At 44.9% G+C, this 21469-nt stretch overlaps 1 protein-coding gene across 1 annotated transcript in view; it reads left to right on the top strand.

Annotated features, from left to right (window-relative positions):
• FANCC (FA complementation group C) overlaps positions 1-21469 on the top strand; it is a 399194-nt gene that overhangs the window by 249289 nt on the left and 128436 nt on the right. Inside the window, exon 8 of the mRNA XM_069762014.1 lies at positions 5426-5582. Within this exon, the coding sequence (XP_069618115.1) occupies positions 5426-5582 (157 nt within the window). The remainder of the gene's footprint in view (positions 1-5425; positions 5583-21469) is intronic.

The following is a 21469-nucleotide window of genomic DNA, read 5'->3' as shown; positions in this document are numbered from 1 at the left end:
ATTCCCGGCGTCTCAGCGGCGCTGTGCGGCTGGTGCGGTGGTACTCTCCCTGCGGCGGGCGGTGTGGTGCTTCCGGCGCTGCGGCGTGACCGGCGCTGCGGCGGTATGGTGCGGCTGACACCGCGGCCTTCCGGAGGGGCTCCGGCCTGGCCTTTCCTTTCCTCACCCAGGGAAAAATCGAGGCCCCGGCTTCAGGCCTACTATAGGCCGCATCGCATCATGGCGGTCCCGCCCCCTGAGGTCTGCTGGGGATAAAGGTAGCTCATTTGGCTCCGTATCGTTCGTTCGGTTCCGTCGCTGTAATTGTGGGGAAACAGGACTGGGGTAAGTGCTTCTCCCTCCAGCTGGCAGAAGCATTCTTTTTTTTTTTTTTCCAGTCTCAGGCCCTGGGTATAGCTTTTACGGATCACTATGTATAGAACGGTTAAATCTCACACGGTCCTATATACCGTTTGTGTAGCTTGTCGTGCTGCATTCCCGCATGCCCAGAGCAATCGTCTCTGCGAAGCCTGTGATTCTGCGCCCAGGGCCCCCCCCCCCCCCCTGCCAGCTCTCTAGCAATCTCTCCGGCTCCTGCCCCTCAAGCAGAGGCTGGGGCAGTTCCACCGGAATGGGTCACGTCCTTGTCGCAATCCATGGCGTCCCTAACTGAAGCAATCAAATCCCTTCAGACCCCGGCGGTCAGGGGGAGCAGTCCTTTTGTCTCGGAGAGGGCCTCAGGGTCTCAGGAGCCTTCGGCCTGCAGGGGCCGCGCCCGCACTAGGCAGACGCGTGGAAAGCGGATTCGCACAGTGTCGCCCAGGCCCTCAGATGCTTCTGCATCCTGGAGCTCCGTATCACGTTCTCCTTCACCAGCAGAGAGCGGGGAAGTTGAGACAGACTATGAATCAGAAGAGTCCCTTAATTTTGAGAATCCTGGGTTTCAGGAGTCTGTAGATAGCCTGATTGAGGCTGTCAATCAGTCCCTGGGGATAGAGGACGAGCTCTCCTCATCCTCAGATCACAAAGTCTCATTTAAGCGGGCCAAACGAGCCCATAGGATTTTTCCTCTCACCCTGAGTTTGAGGACCTGATTCGGTGTAACTGGGAGCACCCGGACAAGCATTTTTCGGGGCAAAAGCCTTGAAGGTTAGGTATCCCTTTGCTACTGAGCTATGTAGTAAATGGGCAGAAAATCCTTATGTAGATCCTCCGGTGGCCCGTTTAGCCTCTAACACTTTGCTATCTCTCCCTAATGGCTCGTCGATTAAGGACCCTACGGATCGTCTTATAGAGAGCTTGGCTCGTTCCGTTTTTGAGGCTTCGAGTTCAGCACTTTTTCCCTCTTTTGCGTCAAATTGGGTTGCTAAAGCTATGATATCTTGGTCAGAGTCTTTAACAAATGCTCTTCAAGAAGGGGATTTGCCAGCAGAGCTGGCGGAAATGTCATCTCAGATAGCACTTGCTGGTAGCTATCTGATCAATGCATCCTTAGATGCTGCAGACTGTGCCTCTTCGGCTGCGGCTAACGCTATTGCTATTAGAAGGGCACTCTGGTTAAGAACATGGCAGGCAGACTTTACCTCTAAAAAGTCTCTTACAACCCTACCGTATCAGGGGGGTTGCTTATTCGGAGAGAAGCTGGATCAGCTTATTTCTGACTCCACAGGAGGGAAGAGTAAGTTTCTTGCTCAGCAGAGGATTAGACAGCCTTTTTGTCGCCAATTTCAGGCCTGTTTCAGACCCTTTCGTAATGCTAGATGGGCCCCAGCATCAGGCTCTGCTGCGCAGGGTCGACCCAATCAGGACCGAGACGTTCGGAGCTCCTATACGGCCAACCAGGGGGGAAGAATGCGTTCCCAGTCAGCTATATCCAGAGGATCTAGGACTCAAATGTTTTCGGCCAAGTGACTGGAGGCCTCCTCGGAGTGCCTCCAACACAGTAGGCGGACGTCTACTTTTATTTCACCAGGTCTGGATTCAAGTAATCCACGACCGGTGGGTGGGAGAGCTCGTATCTTCAGGTTACAAGATAGAGCTGGTCTGTCAGCCTCCTCCCCGGTTCTTCCCATCCTGTCTTCCCAGGTCCGAGTCCCACCGACAAGACCTGTACAATTCCATAGAGTCCCTTTGTCTCAGCGGAGTCATTTCTGCTGTTCCAAGAGAGGAAAGGTTTCAAGGGTTTTATTCAAATGTTTTTGTAGTACCCAAAAAGGACGGAACAGTAAGGCCTATCCTAGATCTGAAACTCTTAAACAGGTTTGTCCGCGTTCGTCACTTTCGGATGGAATCTCTTTGGTCAGTTATTGCTTCAATGGAAAAGGGAGAGTTCTTGACCTCAATAGACATTCAGGATGCCTACCTACATATTCCCATTTTTCCTCATCAAAGATTTCTCAGGTTTGCTTTAAACCTACACTTCTTCCAGTTCACGGCTTTACCCTTCGGGCTGGCCTCCGCCCCCAGGGTGTTCACGAAGGTCATGTCAACTGTGGTGTCCATTCTGCACTCTCGAGGCATAGTAGTCTTCCCATATCTAGACTATCTCCTGATCAAAGGACCGACCTTTCAAGCTTTCAAGGAAAATGTCAGCGTTGCTCTAGACACCGTTTCTCATTTGGGTTGGCTAGTAAATTTAAGGAAGTCATCCCTACAACCATCTCGGAGGATTTCATTTCTAGGCATGATTTTCGACACCTCTCAAGCCCTGTCAATCCTTCCCCAGGACGCGGGAAGTGAGGAATCTTCAGCAAACGTACCCTCATACGATCCGGTCCTGCATGAGGGGGTTAGGAAGGATGGTTTCAGCTATAGAAGCAGTACCATTTGCACAGCTTCACCTTCAACCTCTCCAACACGCAATCTTAGCAGTATGGAACAGGAATCCACTCTCCATCAACAGCAGATTTCTGTTGTCTCCCCAGGTCAGACAGGCTCTTTCATGGTGGATAAACAGCTTGTCCCTACTGGGGGGAAAACCCTTTCCTCCAACCAATTGGTCAGTGGTTGCAACAGATGCCAGTCGCCTGGGTTGGGGAGCAGTGTTTTTGCACCACACAGCTCAGGGGCGTTGGTCTCCTCAGGAATCAGATCTCCCCATCAATTTCTTAGAGATTCGGGCAGTTCGACTAGCCTTGCATTTTTTCCACCATCTTCTGGCGGGTCGCCCTGTCCGAATTCAATCGGACAACGCCACAGCCGTGGCCTACATAAATCATCAGGGGGGCACCCGCAGCAAGGCAGCCATGCAGGAGGTAAAACAAATACTGTTCTGGGCCGAGAGGAATCACTCGGTGATTTCAGCAGTCCACATTCCGGGCGAAAAGAACTGGGCGGCAGATTTCCTCAGCCGTCAGGGTCTGGCGTCCGGGGAATGGTCTCTCCATCCCGAGGTATTTCAGCAAATATGCCATCTATGGGCGACTCCGGATGTGGATCTAATGGCGTCCAAGTGGAATGCCAAGGTACCCAGATTTGTCTCCCGGTACCGAAATCCACAGGCGATCGCCGTGGATGCGCTAGTACTGACTTGGAACCAGTTTCATCTCTTATCTGTTCCCTCCTCTGGCGCTGCTCCGCTCCCGAGGGTAATCAAGAAGATAAAGTCAGAAGGAGCGCCTGCTATTCTGATCGCCCCGGATTGGCCTCTGCGAACCTGGTATGCGGACCTAGTACAGCTTCTCGCCGGAGTTCCGTGGCGGCTCCCCGATCGTCCAAATCTTCTATGTCAAGGGCCGATTTACCACCAGAACTCAGGGGTCATATGTTTGACGGCCTGGCCATTCAATCTTGGGTTTTAACTCAGGCAGGGTTCTACCAAGAGGTAGCAGATACCATGATCAGTGCACGTAAACCCGTTTCGGCCAGAACTTATCATCACACTTGGAAAGTCTTTCTTGGTGTAGAGGGCGCGGGCTGCCTCCTTTGCATTTTTCCATCCCTAATATTTCTAGCCTTTCTCCAAGCAGGACTGGATTCAGGGCTTGCTCCAAGTACTCTTAAAAGGCAGATTTTAGCCTTATCGGTCCTTTTTCAGCGTAGGATTGCTACTAACAGTCAGGTCAGGACTTTTTTTCAGGGAGTCGCTCATAAGGTCACTCCTTATAAGACTCCTTTGGAAGCTTCTGACCTTAATTTGGTCTTAATGGCCTTGCAGGAGGCTCCATTTGAGCCTCTTCAAGATATTTCCTTGACTTTCCTTTCTTGGAAAGTCGTATTTTTAGTGGCCATAACTTCCATAAGTCGGGTATCAGAGCTGGCAGCTCTCTCCTGTCGTACTCCCTTTCTACGTTTTCATCAGGACAAGGTAGTACTCAGACCAGTACCTTCCTTTTTGCCAAAGGTTGTTTTGCCCGGCGCCTACTCACCGTGTAGAAAAAGCTCTCCATACGTTGGACCTGGTGAGAGCGCTGAGGAGATACATTTCCCGAACGGCTCCTTTCCGTCAGATGGATGCTCTGTTTGTCCTCCCAGAGGGTCACAGGAAGGGATGCGCGGCCTCAAAATCTACCCTGGCCAGGTGGATACGTGCGGCCATTCAGGAGGCCTATCGTGCCAAGGGCATGATAGTTCCGGCTGGAATCAAAGCTCACTCAACTAGAGCAGTGGGGGCTTCCTGGGCGATTCAGCATCAGGCTTCAGCAGAACAGGTTTGCAAAGCTGCAACCTGGTCTAGTTTGCATACCTTTGCCAAACATTATAACGTCCACTCCCAGATCTCTGCAGATGCAAGTCTGGGTAGAAGGATTCTTCAAGCGGCGGTGACGCACTTATAGACAACCGTTACCTGGATAATTTCCCTCCCCGGGACTGCTTTAGGACATCCCACAGTCCTGTGTCCCCCAATGAGGCGAAGGAGAAATAGGGATTTTTGTGTTACTCACCGTAAAATCCTTTTCTCCGAGACGCTCATTGGGGGACACAGCTCCCTCCCTGGTAGCCTGATGGCTGCTTTTGCTATATCTGATTTTATCAGTCAGTCAGACTTTTTCTAGACAAAGGTTTTCTGTATTTATGCTGTTATATTATTTCTCGTGTTTTGTTCTCCTACTACTTTTGCACCAAACTGGATTCTCCGGTAGCCAGTGTCAAGGTGTATACGATGGAGGAGGAGCTAACTTTTTTTCACGTTTACTTAGTGTCAGCTTCCTGGCAGTAGATGCATACATCCACAGTCCTGTGTCCCCCAATGAGCGTCTCGGAGAAAAGGATTTTACGACAAGTAACACAAAAATCCCTATTTTTGGATTCTCGTCGTGACTCCATCTCTGTGAGAAAAAGATGTAATATCCAGAATCCCAGGAGACGGGTCTCTGATGTCACAGAGCGTACAAACCGTAAGAGGCTGGAAGTATTCTGACAGGAAGCGTCTTTCTCCATTTGTGGCGCTGCTTCTCATAAGAAATGATTACCTTTAAATTGGTTTGTATTTTCCTTACAAATGAAGGAAGAAGATCGCGCTAAGTGAATCAGCAGTACTTAGCTTGTGGCTTCGCCATTTGCCGAGCCTGGAAAAAGCAGTGCTGGATCTATTTCAAAGATTAATCGCTCTCCAAAGCAAATCATTCACAGAAATGGAACAGATGTTAAAAGATTCATACTTGGTAAGTGCTCGAGTCTCAAAACACGTCATCATTTCAAAATGTTCCCTTAATGATTTTACAGATTTGTACATAAATATCACATGTTTAGGATGAAAGTGTTCTTGTTTGATCAGTAATTAAAGTTGAGTGCTAATTAGAGCACCGCTGAAAACATTTAAAAAAAGAAAACACCCAACATGCTCCGTAAAAAATACCTTTCCGTCCACCCTCCGCTCCTCTACCACCACTCCCTGGTGCCCCATACAACATGCTACTATCCAACGAGCATGCAACCGATCTAGCCAATCATTGGCCACAGGAGTGGCCGACATATCCCCACTGCAGCCAGTGACTGGCTGCAGAGGTCACAAGATTGGAAAAGAGCTGTTGCACCACTTCAGCCAATCACTGGCAGGGTATCAGTAAGCTAAATATACTGTGTTTTATTATTTTAGAGCAAGGTCTAATTGTTTAAAAAATATATATTTTTTCATGAATTCACAATCACCATATATTTAGTAAAATGTATTTCATGACCTTATATTTTGGTAACTGGTTGATAAGCGCATCTATTCTACTTTTGCGTTTTTACTGTTGTACTCCTTGCTTCAGAATCATAAAGCAGCACCAGCGGCTCATTACTGTTTGATTTCAAAGGGCAGAATGTGTACAATATTATATGTGGCGGAAAGTCAGTCACCGTGCTCTCCCTGGAATCTCTCATTGCAGCTGTGTTTGTAAAACATAACCCATATTTCAACTCCTTTGTTCGTCCAGAGATCCAATGTGAACAAGAAAGTAGTGTGTTGTATTAATGGCCTGTACATGAACCATATGGTGTTGGGTGATTAGTATTACTATGTGGGAACATGAGACATGCACTTCTGATTAAAGTTTAAAGCATTGTGGTGCTACGGCCAAATAAATGTACCCCAATAGTCGTAAGAGAGACTATAAGTGTGCCATTTATCAGAAGCAGTATCTCTGTGCATGGTGTAAATGGACTGTCAGGGTGACCCCTGCTCTTTCTTGGAGAGGAAACCTGATAGTCACGGCATTATTTTTGGTTTGTGAGAGTAATTAAAGTGTGATGGTCTGGTAAATTCTATTTTATATGGTTTTCTGTTAATTTTGTTTCCTGTCCCTTGAGAATGTAACAAAATTAGCTATAGAAATTCTAGAATCTCTGGGAAGTTATAAAATTTTAAAGCAGACACTGTGCTTTTTTTCTGTTTCCTCTGACTTAAAGGGACTCTGTCACCTGAATTTGGCGGGACTGGTTTTGGGTCATATGGGCGGAGTTTTCGGGTGTTTGATACACCCTTTCCTTACTCGCTGGCTGCATGCTGGCTGCAATATTGGATTGAAGTTCATTCTATGTCCTCCGTAGTACATGCCTGCGCAAAGCAATCTTGCCTTGTGCAGGCATGTACTACGGAGGACAGAGAATGAACTTCAATCCAATATTGCAGCCAGCATGCAGCCAGCGAGTAAGGAAAGGGTGTATCAAACACCCGAATACTCCGCCCATATGACCCAAAACCAGTCCCACCAAATTCAGGTGACAGGTTCCCTTTAAGCTGACCTGCTGTATAGAATGAGGATAGGATTCCAGACTGTGCTGGTTTAACTGAGGAGTTCAGTTGGAGAGAAAAATTGTGTGTATATACACTCTTTAATATTGAAATTGCAACACCGAGGGGGAAAAGTCATGGAATAAACATGTTAATGGTATGCAAATGATGACAAAAATGGAAACAACATTTTCAAAACATCTATATCCAGTGCTGAGTATGATCACCATGCGCAAATATACGCACACTTACATGCCTTGCATTCTATCAGTGCAGTTATTAATGATTGTCTGAGGAACGGTCTGCCATGCTGAATGCACTTGTGCACACAAGTCATCATGATCCTCTGCTGGCAGCTTACTTTGCAGTTATCGGTGAATGGCGTCCCAAATGTGCTTGATGGGAGACTAGTTCGGAAGCGCTGCAGGCCACGGTAGCATGTATGTATTTTTGCGCTTGACGTTTATACTCGATATTGACTATATTGGGATGTGTTCAAAATTTAGCTTGTCTTTCCATTATTTGCATATCATTCACATGTCTATTCATCCTGGTTTCCATAAATCCAAAACAATATATATATATATATATATATATATATATATATATATATATATATATATTAATTGCCTAGAATACTACTTCCTGCAATTTGTGCCAACTTCCTGTCCGGAGCTAATGTCCGGAGCTAATGTCCGGAGATAAGTGACGTCAACAGTGTCCAGTGTCTGATTGGTTGCCGCCTGCTGCGAGCGACCAATCAGAAACGTGCCGTACTGTGACACACTCCGCCCGCCATTTTGGTGTGATTTTTGAATTTTTACCTCACAGCAAGTTTCTACTGCGTGGAGGCGGGCCCAGTGACGTTCTCTTCAAGCTCCTGCCGAATTTCAAGTATATATGGATTCTAGACTCCCGATTCTTTAGAATCGGGCTGCCATCTAGTCTAATATATAATTGCCTAGAATACTACTTCCTGCAATTTGTGCCAACTTCCGTGGCTTTGTCCGGAGCTAATGTCCGGAGCTAATGTCCGGAGCTAATGTCCGGAGATTAATTGCCTAGAATACTACTTCCTGCAATTTGTGCCAACTTCCGTGGCTTTGTCCGGAGCTAATATCCGGAGCTAATGTGCGGAGCTAATGTCCGGAGCTAATGTCCGGAGCTAATGTCCGGAGATAAGTGACGTCAACAGTGTCCAGTGTCTGATTGGTTGCCGCCTGCTGCGAGCGACCAATCAGAAACGTGCCGTACTGTGACACACTCCGCCCGCCATTTTGGTGTGATTTTTGAATTTTTACCTCACAGCAAGTTTCTACTGCGTGGAGGCGGGCCCAGTGACGTTGCTCTTCAAGCTCCTGCCGAATTTCAAGTATATATGGATTCTAGACTCCCGATTCTTTAGAATCGGGCTGCCATCTAATATATATATATATATATTATATATAATGTTTTGGAATATATATATATATATATATATATATATATATATATATATATATATATATATATATATATATATATTCCAAAACATTATATATAATATATATATATATATATATATATATAATCTAATATATAAAGCTGAATGTGTGTGTGTGTATGATTGGCATCTGCACCGTCGCAGCTACAGCCACAAAATTTTGCACAGTCACACGTCTGGACCCCGAGAGCGTCATACGCTATGTTGTGAGGCGAAATTTTAACCCCGCGCATTCCAATTCACCAAACAATTTTGCCCCTATCTACATAATGGGCAAAAAAGTGAAAGGAAAAGTGTTGGAGGCGTTGCAGCTACAGCCACAAAATTTTGCACAGTCATACGTCTGGACCCTGAGAGCGTCATAGGCTATGTTGTGAGGTGAAATTTTAACCCCGTGCTTTCCAATTCAGCAAACAATTTTGCCCCTATCTACATAATGGGAAAAAATGAAAGGGAAAGTGTAGGAGGCAAATTGACAGCTGCCAGATGTGAACAAGGGGGACTTAAAGAATGAGAGCGATGGCGCCAAAGAGTATATACCATACAGTTGCTAAGGTGGGGCACCGACATGGGATACTCACCACACACGGGGATATGAACACACACACAAAATGCGCCACACACTACCACGTGTGTTATGTAGGCAATCCAGTGACACAGTGTGCCAGCAATCAGAGCACATACAGTGATCTGACAATAACCCAAAAACAATAGAACGAGCTCTGAGACGTGGAATCTCTGTAGACCGCAATACCTGAACCTATCCTAAACACAACTAAAGGCAGCTGTGGATTGCGCCTGTCACTACCTATGCAACTCGGCACAGCCTGAGGAGCTGACTAGCCTGAAGATAGAAAAACAAGCCTGACTTGCCTCAGAGAAATACCCCAAAGGAAAAGGCAGCCCCCCACATATAATGACTGTTAGCAAGATGAAAAGACAAACGTAGGGATGAAATAGATTCAGCAAAGTGAGGCCCGATATTCTAGATAGAGCGAGGATAGCAAAGAGAACTTTGCAGTCTACAAAAAACCCTAAAGCAAAAAACCACGCAAAGGGGGCAAAAAGACCCACCGTGCCGAACTAACGGCACGGCGGTGCACCCTTTGCGTCTCAGAGCTTCCAGCAAAAACGAATAGACAAGCTGGACAGAAAAAGTAGCAACAAAAGCAAAGAAGCACTTATCTAAGCAGAGCAGCAGGCCACAGGAAAGATCCAGAAGCTCAGGTCCAACACTGGAACATTGACAAGGAGCAAGGAAGACAGAATCAGGTGGAGTCAAATAACAAAGCAGCCAACGAGCTCACCAGAACACCTGAGGGAGGAAGCTCAGAAGCTGCAGTACCACTTGTGACCACCGGAGTGAATTCAGCCACAGAATTCACAACACACGTGCTTGAACACATATTACCCTCAGCACACATTTCACCACAAATACACCAACCTCGCCACATAAAAGTCGAAACACAAAAGTCGCCGCTCAAAACTCGCCACACGCAGAACTCGCCACATGCAAAAACTAGGCTCTTGCAACACTCGCCAGAAGTGCAAAACTTACCTCATGGAAAACTCGCCACACGCAAAACTTGCACACGCGGAAAAATTGCCACATGCACAAAAGTTGCAACACATGCAAAAGTTGCCTCACACAAAACTTGCACATACTCAAAAGGCACCACACATAAAACTCGCCACGCGCAAAACTCGCCATGCGCAAAACTTGCTGCACACAACTTGCTACACTAACCTGTCACGTGTCGACACACAAAAAGTAGCTACACGCATGTTGCCACACAAAACCCATCTCACAAAAGACGCTACATGCATGTCACCACACGCAACTCAACACACACAACTTGACAAACGAAACTCGCCCTAAAACACACACAAGTCTGGTATTATCCTTCAAAAATAAAAATCTGATTAATAAGCAGACAAACTACAACAAATGTACCATATAGGAAATACGGCAGCTGTCAGTCACATGACCTGTCTATTATGTGTATGTGTGAGCTAATATATACTGCCAGGGGGAGGGCTTCCTGTTGGCTGGGGATTTATCAGGCTGCCAATTTAGCTTACAAATACTGAGGTAAAAATACTGAGCAAATAACGTGTGAACGAGGTCTAATACAGGAGGAGATGACACACAGATATATACTATATACAGGAGAGATGACACACAGATATATACTATATACAGGGGAGATGACACACAGATATATACTATACAGGAGAGATGACACACAGGTATATACTATATAGAGGAGGAGATGACATACAGGTACATATATATACAGGAGGAGATGACATACAGGTATATACAGGAGGAGATGACACACAGGTATATACTATATACAGGAGCAGATGACCTACAGGTATATACTATATACAGGAGGAGATGACATACAGGTATATGCTATATATAGAAGATGACATGCAGGTATATACTATATACAGGAGGAGATGACATACAGTTATATGCTATATATAGAAGATGACATGCAGGTATATACTATATACAGGAGGAGATGACACACAGATATATACTATATACAGGGGAGATGACACACTTATATACTATATACAGGAGGAGATGACATACAGGTATATACTATATATAGAAGGAGATGACATTCAGGTATATACTATATATAGGGGAAATGACAAACAGCAGGTATATAATATATACAGGGGAGATGACATACAGGTATATGCTATATAGGGGAGATGACATACAGATGTATACTATATATAAGGGAGATGACAAACATGTATATACTGAGGTGATGAGGTGAAAATGAGAGGTGTGAGGTGAAAATGAAAAGGTGTGAGTGCAAAATGAGAGGAGTGAGAAAAAATAGCGGAGTGATCAAAAAATGACAGATGTGAGGTTGAAATGACAAGTGTTAGGGGGGAATGAGAGGAGTGAGGGAGAAAATGAGAGGTGTGAGGGGGAAAATGAAAGATGTGATTGGGAAAATGAGAGGCGTGATGGGAAAATAAGAGAAGTGAGGTGCTATAACTAACCACAGATATTTACTATGCCCAGGCAACGCCGGGCTCTTCAGCTAGTATATATATATAATCCAAAACATTATATATATATATATATATATATATATATATATATATATATATATATATATATGTGTGTGTATATATGTGTGTGTGTGTATATATATATATATATATATATACATATATATATATATATATATATATATATATATATATTATATATGTATATACATAAAGTACTGTGAACATTTTTTAGACAGGTGTAGGGAAAAAGCTGCAAAGTAGTTATGTGTTAAAAATAGAAGTTTGTTTTTATCAATTCGCAAAAGTGAACAAACAAAACGGTAATCTAAATTGAATCAATACTTGGTGTGAACACCCTTTGCCTTCAAAGCAACATTAATTTTTATAGACAAAGTGAGGAATTAAAATTATTAAGTACATGAGTATCCAATGTGTCAAACAGGTGATAATGATCACCACATTCATGAATAGATTGAACCAGTCATTAACTGAAACAGAAACAGCTTTGTGGGTGGCTTAAAACTGGTTGAAGAAAAGTCAAACTCTGCTACAAATGTGAGGTTTTATAGAACAGTTTCATGTCACAGGCCAGTAACGCAGCTGCTGAGGGGGCGGTCGCCCAGGGCCCCGCGTTCTGAGGGAGCCCACCCGGAGCTACGCTATGGCTGTGCACCGATACAGCTACATTCTGCGATCGATCTCCCTGCTCTGCCGCCCGGCTGCTATGGGGCCCCTGAGCAGGCAAGAGGGCGGTGCCAGCAGTGGGCCCCCCCCCCACCCGTCATCGCAAGGTCAGCTGTACCGGCATTTAGCCAATACAACTAATCGCATTGAAGGGAGAAGGAGCGCTACACTCCTCCCATCATCCCCCTGTCAGTGTCTGACATCACCGATGCAGACACTGACAGGGCGCGATGATGTCACTAACCGGCGCCTGCTGTCAGGAGATGAGCAGGTGCTCAGAGCTGCGGAGGAAGAGAGGTGAGTATTTATTTTTTATGGGGGCTGCCTTATACTACAGGCTCTGCCTATAGGGGTGCTGCCTTATCTTACAGGGTCGGCCTATGGGGTGCTGCCTTATACTACAGGGTCTGCCTATGGGGGCTGCCTTGTTCTATAGAGTCTGCCTATGGGGGATGCATTATACAATATAGAGTTTGCCTATGGGGGCTGCCTTGTGCTATAGAGTCTGCCTATGGGGGGGCATTATACAATATATCAGGGGTCCCCAACCTGTAGCTCGGGAGCCACATGTGGCTCGCGGTCCCAGGAATTGTGACTCGCGACTGTCTGCCAGCTTGGTGCATTAGCTCCAGGTCTAGCAAACAGGTATGAAGAGTACATCTCAAAATTGTCAATTTTTGAGTAGCCCAGCACAGAAGATCAGATATGGATGCACATATACTGGTCTTAGGGGTTTAGAGATGTTTTGGGTATGGTACACTGGAGGATGATACTACCTATTAGAGGAGGTTCTTGAAGCTGGATGCAACAGCGTGTTAGGAGTCCTTTATTGGGATAAAACTGAATGGGGGCATTGTGGGAACCCCTGGATTTCAGTGTACTGCTTTGGAGTAATTTCTGTGGGAAAGCTTCGGTTATCATTATACCCGTAATGGTGGCTTTGATTGACACGTCTTTGAGGGGAACAGAAGCAGAATGCTGCTCGTGACCACCTCTCAGAGCTTAATGTGGCTTGCGACCCTCTCTCAGTGCTGAATGTGGCTCTCAAGGTCAAAAAGATTGGGGACCGCTGCAATATATAGTAATAATAATAATTTTTATTTATATAGTGCCAACATATTCCGCAGCACTTTACAATTAAGTGGGGACATGTACAGACAATAAATTCAATGCAAGTTAAGACAATTTAAACCGTGACATTAGGAGTGAGGTCCCTGCTCGCAAGCTTACAATCTACAAGGAAATGCGGGGACACAAGTGCTTGTTATTTCAGGTCTGGCAATTATAATAAATAGGGATTTTCATATAAAGCTGCATGATCTGGTCATGAGCCCGTGTGTTTAAGTGCAATAGTCAAGTATCAAGTGTAGTTATTGTGTGCATGGAGGGTGAGGAGACAGATGAATAGTAGGGTGCAGATTCAGAATAATATTTGGAAGAAGGGAACAAGGCAAAGTTAGTTTACTGAGTAGTTGATGTGGTAGGCTTGTTTGAACAGATGGGTTTTCAAAGCGCGCTTGAATAGGTCGGGGCTAAGTATCAGTCTGATCGTCTGAGGAAGCATTCCAGAGAGCTGGCGCAGCACGAGAGAAGTCTTGGAGACAGAGGTGCGAGGTTCAGATTACGGAGGATGTTAGTCTTGGTCATTTGTAGAATGGAGGGCACTTGTAGGGCGATAGACAGAGATGAGATATAAGGCGGTGCGGCACTGTGGAGAGCTTTGTGGGTGAGAGAGATGAGTTTATACTAGACCCTGTAGCGAATGGGGTGGCCAGTGTAATGACTGGCACAAGATGGAGGCATTGGTGAAGTGGCTGGAAAGAAATATGACCCTGGCTGCCGCATTCAAGATGGATTGGAGAGGAGAAAGTTTGCTAAGAGGGAGACTGATCAGAAGAGAGTTGCAGTAGTTCAGATGAGAATGAATAGGAGCGACAGTAAGAGTCTTAGCAGTTTCAAGGGTGAGAAAAGGTCGGATTCTGGAGATGTTTTTAAGATGCAGGTGACAAGAGCGAGTGAGTGATTGGATATAGGGAGTAAAGGAAAGTTCGGTGTAGAATATGACCCCAAGACAGCGGAAATGCTGCTTGGGAGTTATGGTTGAACCCTCCAGGGTAATTTCTAAGTTAGGTAGAGTGAGGTTAGTAGAGGGGAGAAACACAAGAAGTTCAGTTTTGAAGAGATTTAGTTTCAGATAGAGGGAGGACATGTTAGAGACAGCAGACAGACAATCCTTGGTATTTTGAATTAGGTTAGGGGTGATGTCAGGGGAAGAAGTGCATAATTGGGTGTTGTCAGCATAGAGATGATACTGGAACCCAAATCTGCTAATTGTTTGTCCAATAGGGGCAGTGTATAGAGAGAAGAGGAGGGGGCCTAGGACTGAGCCCTGCGGATCCCAGATAGTAAGGGGACGAGGAGAGGAAGAGGAGCCTGCAAAAGATACAGTGAAGGAGCTGTCAGAGAGGAGGAGAACCAGGAGAGGGCTATGTCCTTGAGGCATATAGAGCGGAGCATAGTGAGGAGGCGCTGGTGATCCACAGTGTCAAATGCGGCAGAGAGATCCAGGAGAATCAGCAGGGAGCAATGACCTTTGAATTTAGCTGTTATTAGATCATTAGAGACTTTGGTGAGGGCAGTTTCAGTGGAGTTTAAAGAATGGAAACCAGATTGTAAGGGGTCGAGAAGAGAGTTATCTGAGAGATAGCGGATTAGACGGGAGTGGACCAAGCGTTCCATGAGTTTAGAGATGAAGGAAAGGTTAGAGACAGATCTGTAGTTAGCAGTGCAGTTCTGGTCCAAGGATGGCTTTTTAAGTAAAGGGGTTATGATTGCATGTTTAAATGAGGAGGTGAAGATACCTGAAGAAAGAGAGAGGTTAAATATTTTAGTCAGGTGAGTGGTGACCACTGGTGAGAGAGACTGCAGGAGATGTGAAGGAATGGGGTCACTATTGCAGGTTGTAGGCCGAGCAGAAGCAAGGAGCTTGGAAACTTCTTCTTCTGAAACAGGCTCAAAGATGTCTAGTGAGCTTGAGGTGCGAAAGGGAAGGGAATCCAGGCACTGAGGAGATTGGGCTGAGATATCCTGATGGATGTGGTTGATTTTTTCTATAAAATAAGTGGCCAGACCCTCACCGCTGAGGTTGGTGATGGGGGCCTGTACTTTAGGTTTCAGGAGGGAGTTTAAGGTTTCAAAAAGTCGTTTTGGGTTGTTGGATAGTGAGGTGATAAGTGTGGTGAAGTAGGATTGTTTGGCCAGATGAAGGGCGGAGTTATAGTTTTTGAGCATGAACTTATAGTGGATGAAGTCTTCTGCTAAGAGCGATTTTTCTCCACTCTGCACACCTTGAGCAACGCTGAAGAAAGCGTGTTTGCATTGTGTGCCAGGGCTTCCGTTGTCTGTGTCAGGTCTTTTTCTGCGTGTAGAAGGTGCTGCTTCATCTAGGGCATTCTTCAGTGTATTATTGAAGTGTGACAAAGCTAAGTCTGAACAGGAGAGGGAGGAGATGAGGGCTAAAGACGTGTGGAGATTGCTCATAAGCTGCTGGGTATTAATGGTACGTGTATTCCGATAAGTGTGGTAAGTGGGGGTGTCCCAGGTGAGGAGACAATTCTTGACAGAAATGAAAAGAAGGTTGTGGTCCGAGAGCGGGAGAGGGGAGTTAGTAAAGTCGTGCCGTGAGCTGGAACAGGAAAAAAACAGGTCCAGATTATTCCCGTCCTCATGCGTAGGAGAATTGGTAAACTGAGAGGCTGACTGAAGAATTTACAGAAAGAAGATGAGAGGCAGATTGGGAGAGGGGATCATTGATGGGGATGTTAAAGTCTCCCATGATGAGGATGGGGATGTCATAGGATAGAAAGTGAGTAAGCCAGGTGGCAAAGTGGTCTAGAAACTGGCGGGAGGAGCCTCGAGGGCGATAAGCGATAAACAACTGCCACTCGCAATGAGAAGGGCTTAGAGTCTGACGGCGTGGACTTCAAAGGAAGGAAATGTAAGTGAGGGAACTGGGGGGATGACTTGGAAAGCACATTGTGATGAAAGGAGCAAACCAACACCTCCACCCCGTCTGTTCTCAGGTCTGGCGGTATGTGAAGATTTCAGCCCACCAAACGACAGCGCGGCAGCGGCGCTGGTGTCTGAATGCTGGATCCAGGTTTCTGTAATAGCCAGAAGTTAAGGGAATTAGAGAGGCCTATAGTAGGCCTATGGGAAGTGCATTATACTATATGGAGGCTTATGGGGAGTGCATTATACTATATGGAGGCTTATGAGGAGTGCATTATACTACATTTAGGACTATCTGGTGCAATATACTATACGGAGGCTGTCTAGGGGGGCATCATACAGTGTGGAGATTACAGTGAGGGGGCTATCATACAGTGTGGGCATTACAGTGAGAAAGGCCATCATACAGTGTTGGAGCCATCAAACAGTTTGGGGGCTACTAAGGGGTCAGTATACTGTGTGGGTGGTTCTATACAGTGAGGGGGCATTATACTTTCTATAAGAGATCATCATACTGTGTAGGGGAACTGTACAGGGGGAGAGGGGGAGACTAGGGACATTATTAAATGTAAAGTGGGCACTTATTGTTATAGAGGAACTTGGGTTACTGTGACTATCAAAGGGGCACACAGGGCAATATTACTTTCTAGGGGGCAAAATATGGGCCCTGTTTTCTAGGGCACTTGCACCCGGCATTACTATATTCTAGAGAGTTGCTTTAGAATTTAGAAGGCACAGAGAACCACACAGCAGGTGCAGTAATAGGGTCACATTCGGCAGCAGCGGCTCAGCATTGGGATATCAGCAGGATGAGGAGTTTCTGCAGGTTGGAGGTAGATTGTGATGGCTGGAATATGACAAGTGAAATGTGTCTTTGTTGTATTCTATGCAGACGAGTCGTGGCTGGAAGAAGTTGTCATGTCGGTCTGGGCCAGATGAAAAAAAACGGGAAACGTGAACAACTCCATCAGAAAGAATGTCAGCTGTAAGTCACCATCTATAACTGTGCTGTGATCTCTTATATGTTCTGTAGGGCTGGTATCTACCACTGACCATATGGCGGTAATAGCCATGTTGGTCTTTATATAGAGATTATCTTCAGTAACCGTGCTGTCATCTGCTGAGGTTCTCCTCCACTATTAGGCTAAGTGCACACGTTGCAGAATTGCCGCTGAAATTTCCATGGCAATTCTGCAACTCCTGCCGTGGGTATATCGCATGCGGAATTGGCATGCGTATTCCCGCTAAACACTAGCGTTTTGCAAGCGTAATTAGTTTGCTGAATGCTAGCGTTTTCCAAGCGATCTGTAGCATGGCTTGGAAAACTGATTGACATGCTGGTCACACTTGTCAACCATAGTGTTTGACAAGTGCGATCAACTTTTTATTATTGATGCTGCCTATGTTCTCTGCAGCCTGAGGAACTTCTGACACGATTAGTGTACAAAAGAACTGCCATTACCTTATATATTAACTCTGCATATCCTCTGCAATAGAACTGTTTGTTTCCTTGTTTTAACCCTTCATCTCCCTGCGAGGAGTTAACCCGTTAATGAAAATGGTTAAAATTGTTAACCCTTGCTCTGCCTCCAGTCTGTCACTGCATTACGCAACCTGCTTACAGAGACAGGGTTGACAGCAGTGTGAGCAGCCTCTTACCTTAGCATACCTGATATATCCAGTATTAGATGAGAAAGACAGGGTGTTCAACAGTGAGAGTAGTCTTTTGCTATTTCAGCACTCCTGGTATGTCCAGTAATCGATCAGAAAGAGAGGGTTGACAGCAGTGTGCGCACAGCTCCTTATTTCAGCACCCCTAGTAACTCTAGTATTAGATCAGAAATAGACAGTGGACAGCTATGTGTATTAGATGGAGAAGACCAGCTGGACAGCAGTGTGAGCAGCATCTGCTGACCTCAACACTCCTGATATTCTTCAGTTGTACATTAGAAAGGCATGGAAGTGTGAACAGCCTCTTCTTATCTTAGAACCCCTAGTTTTCTCAAGTATTAGATCAGAAATACTGAGCCACGTGAGCAGCCTCTTTTTACTTCAGCACCACAGGTATCTCCAATGTTAAATTAGAAAAACTGTGTACACAGCAGTGCGAGTTGCCTCTTTACTTTAGCACCCTGGTATCTGCAATATTAGCTAACAAAAGACAGGGTGGACAGCATTGTAAACAATATCATCTAACCTCAACAACGTTGGTATTTTCCAGCATTGTATTAGAAAAGCATGGAACACAGCAGTTGAAGCAGCCTATTCTCACTTTAGCACCACTACTGTTTTCTAGTATTGGACCAAAAAGGCAGGTTGGACTGCAATGTGAACAACCTTGTCTTACCTCAGCACCCCAGGTATTCTCCAGTAATAAATCAGAAAGACTTTGTGGACAGCAGTATGAGCAGCCTCTTCTTATGCACTTTTGTTATCTCTAGTATTTGATCAAGAAAGACAGGGTGGACAGCAGTGTGAGTAGCTTTTTCTTATCTAACTCTGCACAACTGGTATTCTCCACTATTAAATTAGAAAGGCAAGATGGACAGCAGTGTGAGCAGCTTCTTCTTGTTTACCTCCCTAGAAAAAAACATTGCATTTACTAATCAAAGTAGCACTCCCACTAACTTTTTTATTGATTAAATGTGTGTGTATGTGCATGTAATGTAGTGTGAAGAATAAGCATAAGAACAAGCTCACAGTTCTTAACCTATAAGAATGCAGGAACAGTCTGTACGTCAGTCTCGTAGAGCAATACACCCTCAGTCTCATGTCCTGTCCAGATTGCAACAATCAAGGTCTCATAACAATTGTAAACTTTAGCCTAGTAACAAAATTTATATCAAAACCACAAAATGGAGTCGAAAAGCACAAAATGGAGAATCCTTCTTAATTTGTTCCTTCACACTCTCTCCAGTGTCCAGCACCGGACTTCGGCCCTTCTGAATGACGTCACTGCATATGAGACTAGTCGGCTCGATTTATGCATGAGCCAGAAGTCTCTTTTACAGTGAAAGCCTATGGAGCCTCGTTCGGATGCTCCATATACTTAAATTGTAAAACTCACTTCTGGGTCACGCAGAGCACAGCATGGCCTAGAGAAATATGCAGAGTGGTGATGTTTTTCGGAAGAGCAGAAAACCGGCGTTGGACACCAGAAAGAGCAGCAGTAGGAGAGTATATTGACACACTTTAATCACAGATTGCCTAAGACAAATAAGTCTTAACTAAAGACCATAACATTGTACTTTTAATTATACTATTAAAGGCAAATTCTTAAAATCCGCATTAGTGAGTGTATATTTCTTTAGACACCAACGTGCTATTCATTAGACTAACTTCCTCAATGTGCTCACTGTCCTAGTAAACTTTATCTCTTTTTTAAGGGTTAGGATAACATGGTTCGGCGGCTACCTATATCTTATTATTAGGTACACCCCATAAATATACTGACTAGTGCTATTAAAACTTGCTCCTAAACCTCCCCATGTTTCACCAGATGGACTGGCATCATCAGGGGATTGAGGCTATAATGCACGAACACGAAGGCTACCAGACCTTTCAAAAGTTAGTATCTGATGTCCTCCGAAGGTCAACAAATCACATTACTCCATGAGCTGAGCCAATCAGGGCTCACATAACATTGTGAGCTAAGGTCAACATAGTACAAACTACTTCAATGGAATATAATATAATTCATAAGGATCATAATTCCATCCAGTAAACACTCACCCTTAAGCATCATAGTGCAAAATGAGATAATTATTCATCATTGTTATAAGGATGACTCTCCCGTGCATACGCATACATCTCCGTTAGTGGTACCTACCGCCAATCAAAAGGCCTCCAGAGGGAAGCAATTTCACTTCATGCCATCTTCATGTAACTAAGATGGTATGTGGTGGTACGGTGCCTATTGTCAGAATCTTATTCAGAAATGCTCCTGTGTCTAAGAGAAATGATGGGGTTGATTGGATAATGGGTGTAAGGATTCTCTCTAGAAATGTGGAAATAGGTGATAGGATGGATTCAGTAGAGGCCTGTATTTCACCACATCTATTTACATTTCAACAGGCCGCGATTCTATACACACTCCCCACATGGAGTAAGGGTATGTCATTAACCCTTACTGTAGAACAGGATGATGGTGATCTTGGTGGTGGATAGTTTCCAGAATCCATGAATTCCCCTAAACAAAAAAAGTCAATGCTGTTCTTTTATTGTTTATACAATTTCTGCTTATTGTACACAACACATCACTGCCCCTGCCCCAAAAGGAATATTTGTTTTTCTTCATAACTGTACCAAATGACAGTAACATGCAGTAATAATAAGAAATATAATTTTTCTCACACATGACAGTTCAGTCTTTAGAAGTAGGATTCAATAAAAATGTTTACCAACCTGAAGATCCTGCCTGTTCAGAAGTTTCTTTGGTCATCTTCATCACCGCACTTCTCATGATGTTGCCTCATTCGCGCCACCAGGCCTTGCATCTCTTTGTTGCATCGTTTGCATTTTGCACGCATGTCTACCTTACCGATAGGCGAAGGAGCTTCATTAAAATATTCCCAAACTGGGTCTCTTTTACGGCCTGCTGCCATTATAAGGAAAGAATGTAATAAACCTCAGATCGTACACACAAACAGACCCAGACTTGTCTGTCTGTGGCTATGCTGCAGTATTGTGCTCAAAGTTTCACTTTCATTTTCTTGTCTGCTTGCCCTTCCTCCTCCTCACACTTAGATTCACATTCTTCTTGTGTTGTGTAGATCTATTCCACTCCAAACAATCAGAAACATATTGTCTAACTTCTTGGACTTGGCACTGAAGGGGTTGATTCTGTATTCATAGGTTTGTAGAACAATAGGATTAAGGTCTTTTTCTCAACTCTGTTCATGTTGTAACATTTTTGCCGTGAAGCAGAGGCTGGGACCTCTGCGGAGTCAAATTCAGTTTTGAGAACTGCGTAAGTAAAGCGAGCGTCTGTGATAATATAGGAGAGAAACTGCCCACTAATCCTACAGAAACCTCTGGAAGAGCATGGCATTGTGAATGTTACACATATACAGCCTTTATTCTACTGAGTTAAACAACTCGGCTTTATCTCA

Source organism: Ranitomeya imitator, chromosome 1 (assembly GCF_032444005.1).
Source record: "Ranitomeya imitator isolate aRanImi1 chromosome 1, aRanImi1.pri, whole genome shotgun sequence".
Taxonomy (NCBI): Eukaryota; Metazoa; Chordata; class Amphibia; order Anura; family Dendrobatidae; genus Ranitomeya; species Ranitomeya imitator.
Note: the sequence above shows the minus strand (reverse complement) of the source record. Positions and strands in the feature narration are given on the sequence as shown.